General features: G+C 40.9%; 1 protein-coding gene across 1 annotated transcript; it reads left to right on the top strand.

Annotated features, from left to right (window-relative positions):
* The first annotated feature begins 4,065 nt into the window (after positions 1-4,065).
* Positions 4,066-13,773, top strand: LOC102272882 (dihydrodiol dehydrogenase 3). The gene is made up of 9 exons (XM_005901817.3): positions 4,066-4,264; positions 5,585-5,752; positions 7,000-7,116; positions 8,359-8,436; positions 8,862-8,984; positions 9,990-10,099; positions 10,951-11,116; positions 11,309-11,391; positions 13,585-13,773. Exons 1-9 carry the CDS (start codon positions 4,181-4,183, stop codon positions 13,625-13,627), a joined length of 972 nt encoding a protein of 323 aa, XP_005901879.1. The 5' UTR covers positions 4,066-4,180; the 3' UTR covers positions 13,628-13,773.
* The last annotated feature ends 4,938 nt before the right edge of the window (positions 13,774-18,711 follow it).

The following is an 18,711-nucleotide window of genomic DNA, read 5'->3' as shown; positions in this document are numbered from 1 at the left end:
GTAAATGTCTGTTGAGATAATTCTGCACAATCTTTTTTTAAATTTTATTTTATTTTTAAACTTTACAATATTGTATTGGTTTTGCCAAATATTGAAATGAATCCGCCACAGGTATACATGTGTTCCCCATCCTGAACCCTCCTCCCTCCTCCCTCCCCATACCATCCCTCTGGGTCATCCCAGTGCACCAGCCCCAAGCATCCAGTATCGTGCATCAAACCTGGACTGGCGTTTCATATATGATATTATACATATTTCAATGCCATTCTCCCAAATTCTGCACAATCTTTCCCATTTCTGTACTTCTGTTAGGCAGAGACACAAGCTACCGTTCACCCCACACAACTTTTCATTTGTACCAAACAGCCTTGAAAATAGAGACAGTGGCTCCCTGTATTTCTCTGGAACAGAAAACACTCATTCCAGGAAGGAAGGGTATTCATGGAACATTTAAGGGCCAGCAAGTCTGCTGATGTGGGTGGAGTTTAGTGAGGTGGGGAGACAGGAGCTGAAGACAAGTCAGAGAGCCAGTGGGGCAGAGGGTCCTTGTCACATAGGCTTTTAAAGGACTTTACTCAGAGGGAAATGGAGAAAGATATTTCCAGAACACTGCTCCTCAGGCCCCTCTCTGATAGCCGATGGCCACCCTGGCCCATCCAGACATCCTGCTGGTCTGAGCCAGATCTGTACCCCTCACTGCCCACTCTGCCCAGCATAGGCGGCCCTTGTCCCAGGGAGAGTGAACTGGATCCAGAGGTGCTGAGGGGGCATTTGTGGGCTGGGGGGCACATGGGCTGCCCAGTAAACTGGCTGAGTCCTGGGCAGCATCTGGCCACCCTCTCAGCCTGTTCCAGGACCAGGAGCGGGTGCGTGTCTCAGGAGAGGAGTCAGGTTCCCAGGCCTCCTGCGGGTCCTCCTGGGTTCACAGCAGCTGCGGGGTCATGACCTCCCAGGGTCGTACCAGGGCTGCAGTGCCCAGTGTGTGGTGTACACGGGTCTCTCCAGGGAGGATCTCTGAGCCCCTGTCACCCCTCTTGTCTGGGGCCCTCCCGGGGTTCAGTCCTCATCTGCCGGCTTCTCTTCCCTTCCCACCCAGCTCTGTGGGGACAAGAGGATTTTACAGCCCTGGTGTGGACAAGTCTTCCTGCTGTTGTCATGTGTTATTAGGAGATGTGACCCTGATGTGCTCCTGGGGTAGCTGAGCTCAGCGTCCTCTTGCCCACCTGGAGCTCCTCCCAGCACAGTTGTGACACTCACTGTGAGCTAAGTGTGGCTCCTGTGATTGTTCAGGAAGAGTTGGTGCCGATTTCTTTTCTTCGTCTCATGGATCAGGCTTCCCAGGTATGGCAGTGGTAAAAAATCTGCCTGACAGTGCAGGAGATACAGGTTGGATCTCAGATCCAGGAAGATTCACTGGAAAAGGAAATGGCAGCCCACTCCAGTATTCTTGCCTGGAGAATCCCATGGCCAGAGAAACCTGTCAGGCTACCATCCATGCTGTCACAAAGAGGGGCTTTGACTTAGCCAACTAAACAGTAACAACAACAGTTCCATGGCTCATGTCATTCTCTTTTTCTTTTTCCACTCTGTCTCTCTTTTTTAGCTTTCTTGTTTCACCTTTCTTTATTGTACGCCTTTTCTCTCTCTTCCTCTGTATGTTCATGACTGGGTACTTGGACAACATACCCACTGTTTTCAGATTTTTACCACATCCTGATTGTCCTTTACTAGGTGGCATGGCATGTGCCTGGTCCGGGATCAGCCCAACAGGAAACTAATGGCAGTTCAGTTCAGTTCAGTTGCTCAGTTGTGTCCAACTCTTTGTGAGCCCATGGACTGCAGCATGCCAGGCCTGCCTGTCCATCACCAACTCCTGGAGCTTGCTCAAACTCATGTCCATTGAGTCAGTGATGCCATCCAACCATCTCATCTTCTGTTGTCACCTCCTCCCACCTTCAATCTTTCCCAGCATCAGGGTCTTTTCCAATGAGTCAGTTCTTTGCATCAGGTGGCCAAAGGATTGGAGTTTCCGCTTCAACATCAGTCCTTCCAATGAATATTCAGGACTGATTTCCTTTAGGATGGACTGGTTTGATCTCTTTGCAGTTCAAGAAACTCTCAAGAGTCTTCTCCAATACCACAGTTCAAAAGCATCAATTCTTCTGTGCTCAGTTTTCTTTACAGTCCAATTCTCACATCCATACATGACTACTGGAAAAACCATAGCCTTGACTAGCAATGTCTCTGCTTTTTAATATGCTGTCTAGGTTGGTCATAACTTTCCTTCCAAGGAATAAGTGTTTTTTAATTTCATGGCTGCAGTCACTATCTGCAGTAATTTTGGATCTCCAAAAAATAAAGCCTGCCACTGTTTTCACTGTTTCCCCATCTATTAGCCATGAAATGATGGGACTGGATGCCAAGATCTTAGTTTTCTGAATGTTGAGCTTTAAGTCAACTTTTTCACTCTCCTCTTTCACTTTCATCAGGAGGATCTTTAGTTCTTCTTTGCTTTCTGCCATAAGGGTGGTGTCATCTGCAACTGAGTTCATTTCTGAATCAACAACATAGCTGACCCATGGATGACTCTGGTTATGGGGAATTTATGACTGTTTTTGAATGCTTTACTATCCCCCAAATCCACACCTGTTATACTCAGTGTTTAACATGGTCTAGTCTTGTTTCTCCACCGTACTCCTTGTCCCTGTCCCCACATATAGAAATCCCTCTGTAGCTGTAAGGAAATACCCCCGCTGCTCTTCAGTTTAAGTTCAGAGTTAAGTGAAAGGGACACCAGTCTTCAGTCAGCCCCCAAGTAGGTGGGAACTTTGCACATAAGGATTTCTGTCATCAGTTTGTTTTGAGGGAGACAACTGGGTGCTGAGCTGCTGCCGTTTACAGATCAAGACACCACCGTACAAGTCAGAGAAGAGGTGAATGTGAATAAAAACACACGTAAATGTCCTTCTGCAGTTCTGGATCTTTCCTAGTTGCATGTTCACTTTGTAGCTGTAGATCTTTGACTGTTCCCCAGAATGCCTATGACATTTTCAGCTGCTTTCTGTTTCCATACTTCCTTCTCCAAGGGAGACTTCACTTCTCCTACCTCACTATTTTGCTGACATCACTCTGTGTGTTAAACTATATTTTCCTTCACAACATCCCCTTGTACTAGTGCATCATGATTTCCCTTACTCTTCTCAATTTTGTTGCAGTTTCAGTTGTTTATAGATTTTCCTTTTATGAATAATGTTGAGCAGGATAGTAAATTATGTAAGTATTTGTCAGCTACATTATGAGTGTTTTTTAAAAAATTATGTAACAAAGTCCATGGTATAAACACTCAGAGACTGTTTGCACACTGCACATGGTAACCAATAATTATTAATATTTAGTCTCCTATAAACATCTTGCCAAATATCTGGCTTTGGTATCCTTTTCAGGATTTTACCCTTGTCAGATCTGTAAGGGTTTCTCAGGTGGCTCAGTGTTAAAGAATCTGCCTGTCAATGCAGGAGTTGTAAGAGAAGTGAGTTAGATTCCCTGGGTCAGGAATTTCCCGTGGTATAGTAAATGGCAACCCACTCCAGTATTCTTGCTGGGAAATTCCATGAACAGAGTAGCCTGCCAGCTACAGTCCATGGGGTTGTAAAAGAATCAGACAGGACTTAGCAACTAAAACTTCCACCAGTACAGGTCTATAAAGCAAAATAATTTTGCTGGTGGGAAATGTAAAAAGGCAGTTTGTTTTCATTTGATATTTTTATTCTTTATTAAGGGATTACATTTTGAAAAATGCTTATTAAATATTCTTTCAAATTGTGTGACTTGCGTGTTTGTATGTACTACAAAATAGTTGTTTCAAATGATGTTTGATCAAGAGTGGGCTTCTTAATTAGAAAAATGAAATGACTGGCCTTGGAGGTTTCTGTGTAACATATGGTCAATAATTGTTCTGCACATCTCATCATTATATAACTTAAGACATTCTGATAAGAAAAAACAAACAAGCCAAGTGGCTAAATACTCCTCTTACCCTGTGGGACTCATTTAATCCTTCTCCTCCTACAGTGTGTCTGCTAACATTGGACAGTCAGCTGGGGCGTTAACTTCCTGTTATTTATAACCTCTGAAGGCAAAAGAAAAAAATCAGTCTGATTACTCAGTGGAGCAACAAACAATGGATCCCAAAGGCCAGAGAGTGAAGCTTAATGATGGCCACTTCATTCCTGTCCTGGGATTTGGAACCTTTGCACCTCCAGAGGTAACATTAGTGGCTGTGGGTTGAAATATAAATAGTAAGTGAATGTAACATGAGAGGAAGGGCCTTGGGTTGTCAAGCACTGAGCTCCTGTGTGACTCTGGGAGATTCCACTAACCAGGCTAGAACCATGCCCTGTGAAAGGGGAGAGAGCATTCAGTCTTCACTCTGCATCAGGATCTGAGGCTGTGCTCACCTGCAGATTACTCTGGGTTCCCCTCCAGTTTCCGCCTCTTTCCCAGATTGGCAGAAGAGGTGGGGCTCGGCTGTCAAGAACGCTGTCAACTGCTTTGCTTTGAGGGGGATTGCAATGGTGGGGTTTCTCTGTGTATTTAATTAGTTCAAAAATTCTTTGCTCCTTCTGAAAAGACATGACCCAGAGAAATATTTGAGGTAAAAGTTCTCAAATATGAGGTGACTGAAAACTAATGGGAGACAATTTCTTTTCTACTGTGGGGTGCCTGTTTGGTGCTAAGCAAGACACTCCAGCTGTGCCTGTACTTCTGTTTCTGCTTGGAAACTTCTTCTAATGGAAAACATAGTGTCATTTGAGGGGATAAGCTACAGTCTTACAGGAAAGGTTTTGCAATGTTTCCTTGGGTGTTGTAATATGTTTTTATTAAAGTATAATTTTCAGTGCTTGGTCATAAGAGGAGTCTTGGTGATCATCAACAATGGATCTTTTATAAGAATATAGCTTTGTACACCTTGAATAGATAGAGTTTTTATTTAGTGTATTCTGTGTGGCTTCACTGGTAAACAGAGGTCTCAGTAGCTTTCACCTGCTTTCTTGATGCTTTTACCAGGCAACTTACACCTTTATTGATTTTGCTTCAAACATCTCACAGTATAAATCATATCCATGACTACAAACTTATACTGAGTCTTATGATTTATTCCAGCAAATTTCTGAAACTTGAAGTGGTCTTGGGGTCCTCTTATGCCAGCAATCAACCACTTATTGCCTGGTATTAAATGTTTCTGCACGTCCATTTAGTTACTTACTAGGAATGAAGCAGATGACAGACGATGAGATGGTTGGACCACATCACTGACCCAATGGACATGAGTTTGAGCAAACTCCAGAAGATAGTGAAAGACAGGGAAGTCTGATGTGCTGTAGTCTCTGATGTCTCAAAGAGTTGGCCACGACTTGGTGACTGAGCAACAACAATGTTCAGGGAAACTGTCATGGCTACATCACCACACATACAGAACTAACCAAAGGCACACAAAAAAGTGGGTTCTTGGGAAGATCAACCTGGGCCTTAGCAATATCTTAATCATGTGGATATTTAACTTGTACTTTTGTTGCTTATGTAGGTTCCTAAGAGTGAAGCTCTGGAAGTCACCAAATTTGCTATAGAGGCTGGGTTCCGCCATATTGACAGTGCTCATTTGTACCAAAATGAAGAGCAGGTTGGCCAGGCCATTCGAAGCAAGATTGCCGATGGCACTGTGAAGAGAGAAGACATATTCTACACTTCAAAGGTGCTGTGTGTTTTGTGTGTACACATGTGTGTAAGTGATTGTGTGCAGGTGACAGGTAATAGGATCAGTAGTTGTTTGGTCAATGGTGCTTATTGCTACAACTTTTTTCACACATATTTATATATTAAATCTAATATCCTTCTCCACCAAACCATACTCTCCCACCAAATAAAGAATGTGATTATACCCTTCTCATCATCGGTGTGTTCAAATTTTAATTTTAAATTAGTCACTTGCTTCTCTGCGCCTATACCAGAGCAATGTGATTTAGTATGGGCGAATGAATCAGACTGAACAGTTGTCAGATTATAGCTTTCCTTATCACCTGGTAGACTTTCTAGAATTTCTTCTCATTCTGAATCAGTTCTTAGATCTGTCAGTATGAGAGCATTAGGACAGGCACTTTGTGTATCACACAAGATCTAGCCGAAATGTCTTTACTTATCTTCCACCCATGTTAATATGTTCAAGGTCTTCTGTATATAACATATACAGTTATGTAAACAGCAAGATATTAATTAATTTTGAGAGATCTGATTGTTTGACCCAGTTAGAGCAAGTTTGTGAGCAGGTTTCACATTCTATCAAACATAATCAGATGATGAACATGGTAATTTTTCAATAATTCTTTTTATCTCTTGCTTCATTTCACTCCATTGTGATTGATGTAAGAATCTGTCTGATTCAACTGATGATAATTTAAGCAAATAATAAAGCTTACATGGGTAAGCTAGATCAAAAAGGACCTCAAAAGGGAAATGAACATCTTTCTTGAGGTTATTTGTTTTAATCAGTAAAAATGTCTAAAGTGTTAGACATAATCAATCAGTTGTGTCCATCTCTTTGTGACCCCATGGGCTATAGCCTTCCAGTTTCCTCTGTCCATGTAATTCTCCAGGCAAGAATACTGGAGTGGGTTGCCATTCCCTTCTCCAAGGGATCTTCCCTACCCAGGGATCAAACCTGGGTCTCCTGCATTGCAGGCAGATTCTTTACTGTCTCAGCTACCAGGGAAGCCCCCAAATGTCTAAATATTAGATGAAAGCATAAAAAAAAATTACCTGAAGTATTGAAATTCCCTGGGGGTCCAGTGGTTGGGACTCAATGTATTATTGCCATGAGCCTGGGTTCCATCCCTAACTAGGGAACTAAGATCTCTTCAGCCTCACATTTAGGGCCCCCCATGCCCCCCACCAAATTACCTAAAGAATTAATTTAACACAGCTTCTATTGTTTAACCTCTGCAGCTTTGGTCCACTTCCCTTCGTCCAGAATTGGTCCGACCAGCCTTGGAAAAGTCACTGAATAATCTTCAACTGGACTATGTCGATCTCTATATTATTCATTTTCCAGTGGCTCTGAAGGTTGGCAATCTATTTTTAAAATCAATCACATATATATTTTTTCTTGCCTCAGAATGCTTATAAACTTGCATGGATGGTTGACAAGATTTTTCTTAGTAGGTTGTAGGGAAGCCCTCACTATGGCAGAATCCTCCCAAATAATCATTTGTGGTCATCTTTTTACTGAGTTTCTTTGAATACGTTACCTGCTTCCCAGAGAAAGGAGTTAAATAATCTGACTCAAAAACTTGTGAAAATAAAATAGGCAAGTTCAACACACAGTCAAGATTATGACTCCTGAGCCTCTGGGGATTTCATGAATCCAGAGTTTGGTGCAGCCGTGGTGAGCATGACACTGCCTTACATTGAACATGATGAATTTATCTGCTCTTTCAAGTTGAGCAGATTTGGTGCTCTTTCTGTGTAGGTCTAAACCTCCCAGCCTTTATAGGGACTTGGGAAGCTTTGCCTACACTGATGTCTGTTTTCACGATGTTTGTAGACTGCACTCAACCACTAAGAACTGTATCATGTAGAACTCTTGATTTTAAGTTATAGAAATCTACTCAAGCTATCTGATGCAAAATAGCTTGGAGGACTATGAAGATGGCAGGTCCCAACCATGGAGATCTAAGGATTTGCAGTACTCTTCAGAAATGTCTTTAAAAAAAAAAAAATCTTTATCAAGCCAATCCTCTAGGTTTGCTTTACTTTTACTGAACATTTTCCATTGGTGGCAAATATGGCCTTGGGACAGCTCAAAGCTCATGGTCATGAACATTTGAAAGCATGTCTGGATCGTCCACATTCCATATCAACTTAAGGAGAGCCTTTCTAGTTCACATACCTGCCCTAGGATATCAGATGCTCAGAGGGAAAAGGAAGTCTGATTATCTAGCCCAGGTCAAGGTTGCAATTTTTATTCTGGAAATAAAGCCATGTAGCTTACTGCCATCCCTAGCTCAAAAGAGGCATTTCAAAAGAGACAATTACAGGAAACAAACAAAATTCACATAAGCCAATATGCATCCCATTAAGATCTACAAAAATTTTATTTATTACAACAGATAGTATGTGTAAGAGATTAGAATAAGCCTCCCTCTAAAGACATTGCTTACAACTCCATATGCAATCATTGCAAATATTAGTATCTAGAAAGTTATAAACCTACCTCATGATGGTTTAATCCCTGGTGCCTGGCAGGCTGGCTAAATGTGGGGAAATTACTTTGTGACATCTCTAAAATGACTGCTTCCATTTCAGCCAGGGGAGACACTTTTCCCAACAGATGAAAATGGAAAACCAATATTTGACTCAGTGGATCTCTGTCGCACATGGGAGGTGAGTCTGGGGAGGAGAGAACCAGGGGAGGAGCCAGGAGAGGGGGAACCTCCTTCATCTCTTCCACTTGTGAGAATGGGCTGTGGACCATCACACTCAGCAGTTCATGAATCTAAGGGTTGTGATGCTAGGGTTGTGGGGGAGGAAACCATTGCTGAAATGTTCACAGAAAGGAATGGAGGAGGAGAATTTTGGCCAGTAAGACAGACTTCTATTTCCTTCCACATGACGTCTTCCCTGAGGTTTTTCTTAAGAGGAGATGGTAATTCTTCATGTATCATGACCTTCTTCCCCTTTTTCCTTCCTTATAATCAATGCTAATTCTTGACAGGAGACATTTTTTACAGATTGTTTTTCAGCTTTTATTCTTGTTCTATTGCTCATTCCAAGTTACTGTTCATGACTTCACCACCCCTCCCTCCCAGGCCCTGGAGAAGTGTAAGGACGCAGGGCTGACCAAGTCCATCGGGGTGTCCAACTTCAACCACAAGCAGCTGGAGAAGATCCTGAACAAGCCGGGGCTTAAGTACAAGCCCGTCTGCAACCAGGTAAGCAGCTCGGCTCCTCTCCCTCCTGCTCTTCAGAACCTCCTTCTTGCCCTGGCGCCTGTCTGTCCTCCCCTCTTCTGTGAACAGAAGATTCTAGAGAACAGGACTCACAATGGTATCTGTGTTTGATAATGTCTGGGTAGAAAATGTGGGAGACTTTTCTGTTAAATTGTGGTGGGGACTGAGGAAAGGTAATGGAGGTGAAATGGGTTAGACTAGACATGCAGAACTAAAGAAAGGAGGTGTTTCCCTGAGCTGAAAGCATGACCAGAAGTTGATGTGAAAGTGCTCAGAGGGAACTGTGTACAGGAAGAAAGACAGTGAACATATGAGTTTCCCAAGTGGATCATCAGTAAAGACTCTGTCTGCACTGAAGGAGAAGCAGGCTCCATCCCTGGGTCAGGAAGATCCCCTGGATGAGGAAAAGGCAACTCACTCCAGTATTCTTGCCTGGGAAATCCCATGGACAGAGGAGCCTGGCGGGCTACAGTTCATGGGGATTGCAAGAGTTGGACAGGACCTAGTAACTAAACCACCACCACCAAAGAAAAGTCATATAAGATGGGTTTCAGAGTTGTATGGGGTTTGAATGACTGAATCCTTAGCCTTGGTGTTTTGGCATTTATGAGTACAGTACAGAAACAGGCAGGCAGCACTGTACAGAAAATGTACTAGAGATGATGAAAATCATCCAGGTAAGAGGGTGAAGGTAAAGGATCATGGTGATGCTAACACTAGATGAAATATTTCCTCTGAAACATTTACTCAAATGTAGAGCCCACCTTGTGATTTTCTCCGTCTTGGATTGGTTCTCCCACCTATGTCTATCATAAAATTAACTATATAAACACACTTTCCTCTATTTTTCTCTTGATATTGATATTTCCAGTTTACATATAGGTTGCAGTTTTTCCTTTAGCATCTTTTAAACTTTTAATCTTCCTCTATCCTGTTAATATTACCTTTTAGTATAATCTGACACTCTTCTTTGTTGGCATTCTACAGGTGGAATGTCACCCTTATTTCAATCAGAGCAAACTGTTGGATTTCTGCAAGTCACATGATATTGTTCTTGTTGCCTATGGTGCTCTGGGATCCCAACGACTAAAAGAATGGTATTGAATCCTATTGAAGACAAGTGGGAGTTTTTTGATGAAATAGTTTAAATCGTACAGTACTCAGATAACCCTCATAGGCAGAGGGGAGAAAGGGGAAGGATGGAAAGAATTCTTCTCTTTTATTTTCCCAGCTCCCAGACAATTTTTCTACATTGTATTAGTCATGTAGATTCATCAGGAACAAATGTCTGTATTAAAATCTCTATATAATCCCTCTTTGAGGCCAAAGACACAAGCATATTTCATGATTTACTTATCTATTAACTAATGAACACATTTCTAAAAATATGCATTTCTAGCCTCACTTACCATATGTTTAAAATTGGGATAGTAATATGCAACTTCCAGATCTATCATGATGGAAAAAATTCAAATATGAAGCATTTTTCTAAAAGATCCATAGAAGACTAATGGTGAAATGAATAGCTCTCATTTTGAGACTATTCAATTTTGATCAATATCCTAGAAAAGTGAAAAGTAAAAAAAAAAAAATCCTAGTCTTTTCTTTCTCTTTTTCTATTCATGGTGGTTAAAGAAGAAAAAAAGTAAAAAAGAAATAAAATCCACCTGTTTGGCAGCACTGGCTTCAACTCAAAAATGCATCCGAATCACCTGTATAGCTTTGTAAACACAGAATGGGAGGTGACACAGTTGTGGTTCTGATTCAATTGGTCTTCAGCTCAGCCATGGAATTTGTATTTCTAACAAGATCCCAAGTGATGCTGATGCTGTTGGTCCATGGACCACACTTTGAGAAGCACTGGTCTAGAGTGGACCTACTTGGTCTGTTTGGGAAGTTGCCTCACAAATAAGTCTCAGCTCCTCGGCATTTCTGAATTTCCTTCTAGGGTGAACCCAAACCTCCCCTTTCTCTTGGAGGACCCAGTTCTCTCTGCCATTGCCAAAAAGCACAGGCAAACCCCAGCTCTGGTTGCCCTTCGCTACCAGATACAACGTGGGGTTGTGGTTCTGGCCAAGAGTTACAACAAGAAGCGGATCAAAGAGAACATACAGGTGATGAGAGGGGCTGTGGGCAGAGGGCTCCTAGGAATATCCTTCACAAGAGTCATTCTTTGTCCAACTGAGGACAGATACAGCTTTCCTGTCCCCTCTTCTTGTCCCCATCCAGTTGGAAAGTCCTCCGGTCTCCAGGGGAAGGCTGGCTCCTTGTGGGGAGAGGTTAATGCGATTCTTCCTTCCTTCCAGGTGTTTGACTTTGAACTGACTCCAGAAGATATGAAAGCAATCGATGGCCTCAACAGCAATATGAGATATAATGAGCTATTACTGTAAGTGACTTGCAGACATTTCACACAGTTTTCTGTAGCAGGCAGGTCAACAGGGAACTAAGTTTTGTCAAAGCTTAGTTTGAGGGAGACGGTCCTAATTTCCAGCATAGGAGTAAACCAGGGGCTTCCTGCAGACCTCAGACCAGAGGTTTCCTCCAAGGCTCCATCTCTGACCAACAGAAATGTAACTGGGGCCCAGGCCAGCCCAGAGATGACATGGAGGTGAATTCACTACTTTGTACCACTCATCCCTGTGTCTGGTGCACCTCCTCTCAGGGCCCAGGCACCCTGTGGACACAGACAGCACAGTGCTTTCAGCCCACTATTCTTTTAAGGACTTATGAAAATATTTCATCTTCAATTCTTTTTATGCATCAGGGGGAAATGATTATATTAATGATTACTATGTAATAATGAATCCATCCTTTTGCATGTTCATGTTTATCCTAATGCAATTGTAAAATGCCATGCTTATGTTTTTATGGAGGAGGGACCTACAAAGGCCACTGTGCATGGGTACTGAGAGGTCACAGTGGGCCTGCTTCAACCCCCCCACCACCCCCCAGCCAAGAGTCTAGTCGCTTTTCTCCCTAGTGGGCATTTCTTTACCAAGCCATCACTAATTTCTTTCAAATTTAGCTCTTCATTGGCCTTTTTACCCTGTTCCAATTTCCATTTCTTCATCCTTATAATATCACCAAATGAATCACAAGTAGATCATGAGCTTAACTGACCCTCCAGTGAGTCATGGCTGTGTCCTTGGCAGGACACACTCAGGTAAGATCGTCTGGTCTCTCTGGTTTTTTGAGTCCAGACGCACCCCAGTGTAGCATTTGTCCACCAGGGCTCCATCCCATAGGGAGCCTCTACCTCCTTGACTTTGACTTAGTCAGTACCATGGAATTTCAACTGCCTAATTACTGCATGTGGTTGTCAGGACTGAAGAGACAGAAGGCTAATCAAACACAAAGAAGTTGAAAGGGAGTTTAAAGAGAAGAAAATACAATTTAGTGATAAAACAAACATTTAGTTTTAAATGAAAGATCTCAAAACTCTCTTGTTTGTAAAGCTGTATCTTGATAAATGAAAAAAGATGGATCCTTTTCTGTTCTCAGCCTTTGAAGTATATTTCTATGTGCTCCTTCATTAAGCTGTGAATGCCTAGATTTGCTCATATTTGTGGGTTTAGGTCAACAGCATGGTTCTTTTGATATGGAATTGCTCAGAATACACTCTTTAGTGAATTGAATTGAAAAGGACAAATTTAGAAAGAAAAATGAGAATATAAGAAGCAGAAGACAATGGTAATGCTAATTATGAACAATAAGCATTCTCATAAATTATACAATAATTTATTCTCTAATTATGATCACTCAGATGAATGTGGTATCTCTTCATTATATTAGAAGCTCCTCACCAGGGGCACCCTGTGTCCTGGCTTCAGTAGTTATTTTCTGAATGTTGTGTGAAAAAGATCAACCAATTCCTTAAGGGTTTTCCTTTTCATCATCTAGGGTCCTATGTTTTACCTATGGCTGAAATGACCTCCACCTTTAGCGGTCGTTCATTTTATAAAAACTTTCCTTACTATTAAACATTTTTTTAAAAAGTTATTTATTTTTGGCTGTGCTGGATCTTTGTTGCTGCATGGGCTTTTTTGTCTAGCTGAGGCAAGTAGAGGCTACTCTGTAGTTGCGCTTCATGGGCTTCTCATTGCAGTGGCTTCTTTTGTTGTGGAGCACAGGCTCCAGGGTGCACAGGCTTCAGGAGCTGTGGTCCCCAGGCTCTAGAACACAGGCTCAGTAGTGGTGACGCATGGGCTTAGTTATTCCATGGCATATGGGATCTTCCTGGACCAGGGATCAAACCCATGTCTCCTGGATTGGCAGGCAGATTCTTATCCACTGAGCCACCAGGGATGCCCCTAGCCATAATTCTTGGGCCCTTTTATAAACTGTAACCTGGGTCAAATTACCTGTCACTGTGGAGGGAATATTACATGTGGATGTTGGGACTGGACTTGCAGGTCCAGTGTACACGTGGAGCAGGCATCTGCATGTGTGCTTGTTGGGGGAGAAGGAGGGACGTGTTTGTAGATTCAGAGTGTCAACCCATCCTGACTGCAACACAGAGCCAAGCTCTCTATGAAAACATGACAGATTTAATAAATTAACACTCCTCTTTCTCTTTCAGGGGTGTTGGTCACCCTGAGTATCCATTTGTTGAAGAATATTGACTGTGAGCTGTACACGTGCATTCTACCAGAACATCTTGCTTCTAGGGCTGTGAAGAGGATTTCTGTACTTGGTAGAGGTGCTTAAAAAAACTGTCTTCCACTTCAAAAACTTGCCTTTCCTTTATTAAAAAATATTTTATGAAATAGTGAAGGCTTGAAAGCATTGATTCTTGTCTTCCCCAATAATTAAAATAATAGATGTAAAAGCTACAGAAAATTTAGAAAATAAAAGGGAAAGTTTAGAAAATGAAGCTAACCTGTGATTAATCCATTTAGTAATACTTAACTTTGGTGCATTTTCCTTTGTCAGTGAAATATTAGTCAGTTGACCTAATAAAGAAATGGAAAATTTTATTCGATTTAAATGTGAGGATTAATACCTTCAAGGAAGAGCATCTCAGAAAGTTCTGAGAACTGTTCTGTCCATTAGAGGTCTAGGTATAGTTGTGGAAGTTTTTAGAAAGAAGGCTGTACATCAAATGACATATTTATTGACAGTGTACATAATCCATATCTAAGCATCATCGTGCTGGGTCATGGAACCCCTAACAAGGTCAAGATAGAATGCTCTCTTTTAAGGAACTGTCTTACTGATGCTGGGAGAATGTTGCTTTTTATGGTTGAGCAGGTCTTCCCTCTGATGGGGGAGGTCTGATCCATGCGTCATACAGACACATAACTCACAGTGAGGAGAGAGGAGTGCAAAGGGCAGAGAAGAATTTTTTGTTGCTGAAGTTTATCTTCTTTTCACAAAATATGTAATTTATTTCACACTTTCGTAATTTTCCTTTCCAACTGTGTGTGCATTCGTGCTAAGTCACTTTAGTCGCGTCTGACTCTTGGTCACCTTATGGACTAAAGCCTGTGAGGCTCTTCTGTCCATGGCATTGTCCAGGCAAGAATACTGGAATGGGTTGCCATGCCCTCTTCCAGGGGTCCTTCCCAATCAAGAAATTGAACCTGCGTCTCCTGCATTGGCAGGCAGGTTCTTTACCACTGGTCCCACCTTGTGTATTTATTTATAAATTGAAATAATATTCAGCACACAGATTGCATACTTATTTTTTACTTGGCTTAAGTATCTTGGTAAGCTATGACATAGTATTTTAAAATTCCAGTATTATATTTTGCCTATTGTAAAGCAGTGCATCATATCAAATTATCCAATTTTAAGTCATCTGCCCATGCTCAGCATTTTTTTAAATTAATTAATTTTTTTATTGAAGGATAATTGCTTTACAGAATTTTGCTGTTTTCTGTCAAACCTCAACATGAATCAGCCATGACAGTGAAAGTGAAGTTGCTCAGTCATGTCCGACTCTTTGTGACCCCGTGGACTGTAGCCCACCAGGCTCCTCCATCCATGGGATTCTCCAGGCAAGAATACTGGAGTGGGTTGCCATTTCCTTCTCCAGGGGATCTTTCTGACCCAGGGATCGAACCCAGGTCTCCTGCATTGCAGGCAGACACTTTAACCTCTGAGCCACCAGGAAGCCCAAAAAATATACATATATCCCCTCCCTTTTGAAACTACCTCCCATCTTCTTCCCCATCCCACCCCTCTAGGTTGATACAGAGCCCCTGTTTGAGTTTTCTGAACCATACAGCAAATTCCCATTGGCTATCTACTTTACATATGGTAATGTAAGTTTCTATGTTACTCTTTCCATACATCTCACCCTCTCCTCCCCTCTCCCCATGTCCATAAGTCTATTCTGTATGTCTGTTTCTCCATTGTTGCCCTGTAAATAAATTCTTCAGTACCATTTTTCTAGATTTTGTATATATGTGTTAGATTATGGTATTTATCTTTCTCTTTCTGACTCTCTTCACTCTGTATAATAGGTTCTAGGTTCATCTACCTCATTAGAACTGACTCAAATGTGTTCCTTTTTATGGCTGAGTAATATTCCATTGTGTGTATATACCACAACTTCTTTATCCATTCATCTGTCGATGGACATCTAGGTTGCTTCCATGTTCTAGCTATTGTAAATAGTGCTGCAGTGAACAATGGGATATATGTGTCTCTTCCAATTTTCGATTCCTCAGGGTATATGACTAGGAGTAGGATTGCTGGGTCATATGGTGCTTTTATTCCTAGTTTTTTAAGGAATTTCCATACCATCTTCCATAGTGGCTGTAACAGTGCAAGAGTGTTCCCTTTTCTCCACACCCTTTCCAGCATTTATTGTTTCTAGACTTTTTGAGGGGGCTATTCTGACTGGTGTGAGGTGGTATTTCATTGTAGTTTTGATTTGCATTTCTCTAATAATGAGCAATGTTGAGCATCTTTTCATATGTTTGTTAACCACCTATATGTCTTCTTTGGAGAAATGAATGTTTAGGTCTTTTTCCCACTTTTTAATTGGGTTGTTTGTTTTTCTGGTATTCAGTTGTATGAGTTGCTTGTATATTTTGGAAATTAATCCTTTATCAGTTGTTTCATTTGCTATTATTTTCTCCCATTCTGAAGGTTGTGTTTTCACCTTGCTTATAGTTTCCTTTGCTGTGAAAAAGCTTTTAAGTTTAATCAGGTCCCACTTGTTTACTTTTTTTTTTAATTTCCATTACTCTAGGAGATGGGTCATAGAGGATCTTGCTTTGATTTATGTCACTGAGTGTTCTGCCTATGTTTTCCTCTAAGAGTCTTAGAGTTTCTGATCTTACATTTAGGTCTTTCATCCATTTTGAGTTTATCTTTGTATATGGTATTAGGAAGTATTCTAATTTCATTCGTTTACATGTAGCTGTCCAGTTTTCCCAGCACCATTTATTGAAGAAGCTGTCTTTGCCCCATTGTATATTCTTGCCTCCTTTGTAAAAAATAAGGTACCCATAGGTGCATGGGTTTACTTCTGGACTTTCTATCTTGTTTCATTAGTACCATACTGTCTTGATGACTATAGCTTTGTAGTATAACCTGAAGTCAGGAAGCTTGATTCCTCCAGCTCCATTCTTCTTTCTCACTGCTTTGGCTATTCGGGGTCTTTTGTGTTTCCATATGAATTCTGAAATTTTTGTTCTAGTTCTGTGAAAAATGCCATTGGTAATTTGATAAGGATTGTACTAAATCTGTAGATTGCATTTGGTAATACAGTCATTTTCACAATATTGATTCTTCCTACCCAGGAACATGGAATATCTCTCCATCTGTTTATGTCATCTTTGATTTCTTTTATTAGTGTCTTATAATTTTCTGTGTACAGTTCTTTCATCTCCTTAGGTAAATTTATTCCTAGATATTTAATTTTTTTTTGTTGCAATCATGAATAGGATTGATTCCATAATTGCTCTTTCAGAGTTTTCATTGCTAGTATATAGAAATGCAAGTGATTTCTGTGTATTGATTTTGTATCCTGCAACTTTGCTAAATTCACTGATTCACTTCAGTTCAGTTCAGTCACTCAGTCACGTCCGACTCTTTGTGACTCCATGAACTGCAGCACATCAGGCCTCCCTGTCCATCACCAACTCCTGGAGTTTACCCAAACTCATGTCCATTGAGTTGGTGATCCCATCCAACCATCTCATACTCTTGTCATCCCCTTATCCTCCTGCCCTCAATCTTTCCCAGCATCAGAGTCTTTTCAAATGAGTCAGCTCTTTGCATCAGGTGGCCAAAGTATTGGAGTTTCAGCTTCAACATCAGTCTTTCCAATGAACACTGAGGACTGATCTCCTTTAGGATGGACTGGTTGGATCTCCTTGCAGTCCAAGGGACTCTCAAGAATCTTCTCCAATACCACAGTTCAAAAGCATCAATTCTTCAGCGCTTAGCTTTCTTTATATTCCAACTCTCACATCCATACATGATTACTGGAAAAAGTATAGCCTTAGCTCTAGTAATTTTCTGATATCTTTAGGGTTTTCTATGTACAGTATCATGTCATCTGCAAACAGTGAGAGCTGTACTTCTTTTCTGATCTGGATTCCTTTTATTTCTTTTTCTTCTCTGATTACTGTAGGTAGGACTTCCAGAACTATGCTGAATAATAGTTGAGGAAGTGGACACCCTTGTCTTGGGCATCTTAGAATCAGGGATCTTAGGGGGAATGCTTTCAGTTTTTCACCATTGAGAATAATATTTGCTGTAAGCTTATCATATATGGCCTTTACTATGTTGAGGTAGGTTCCTTCTGTGCCCATTTTTTGAAGAGTTTTAATCATAGACAGGTGCTGAATTTTGTCAAAGTTTTTTTCTGCATCTATTGAGATTACCGTATGGTTTTTATCTTTCAATTTGTTAATATGGTGTATCACCCTGATTGTTTTCCATATATTGAAGAATCCTTCCATCCCTGGAATAAACCTAACTTGATCACGGTGTATGAGCTGTTTGATGTGTTGCTGAATTCTGTTTGTTAAAATTTTGTTGAAGATTTTTGCATCTATGATCAGCAGTGACATTGGCTTATAGTTTTGTTTTTCTGTGTTGTCTTTGTCTAGTTTCAGTATTAGGGTGATGGTGGCCATGTAGAACGAGTTTGGAAGTGTTCCTTCCTCCGAAATTTTTTGAGAGTTTTAGAAGGATAGGCATTAGCTCTTCTCTAAATGTTTGATAGAATTCTCCCGTGAAACCGTCAGGTTCTGGGCTTTTGTATTTTGGGAGATTTTTGATCACACCTTCAATTTCAGTGCTTGTATTTGGGTTGTTTATAATTTCTATTTCTTCCTGGTTCAGTCTTAGAAGATTGAATTTTTCTAAGAATCTGTCCATTTCTTCCAGGTTATCTATTTTATTGCCATATAGCGTTCATAATAGTCTCTTATAATCCTTTGTATTTCTACAGTGTCTGTTGTAACCTCTCCTTTTCCATTTCCAGTTTTGTTGATTTGATTCTTCTCTCTTTTTTCCTTGATGAGTCTGGCTAAGGGGTTGTCAATTTTGTTTATCTTCTCAAAGAACCAGCTTTTAATTTTATTAATCTTCAATATTGTTTCTTTCATTTCTTTTCCATTTATTTCTGCTCAGATCTTTATGATTTTTTTCCTTCTACTAATTTTGGTTTTTTTCTTCTTCTTTTTCCAATTGCTTTAGGTATAAAGTTAGGTTGTCTATTCAATATTTTTCTTGTTTCTTG

The sequence above is a fragment of the Bos mutus genome, unplaced genomic scaffold, assembly GCF_027580195.1.
Source record: "Bos mutus isolate GX-2022 unplaced genomic scaffold, NWIPB_WYAK_1.1 CTG310, whole genome shotgun sequence".
Lineage (NCBI taxonomy): Eukaryota > Metazoa > Chordata > Mammalia > Artiodactyla > Bovidae > Bos > Bos mutus.
This window is presented reverse-complemented; position numbering and strand designations above follow the sequence as displayed.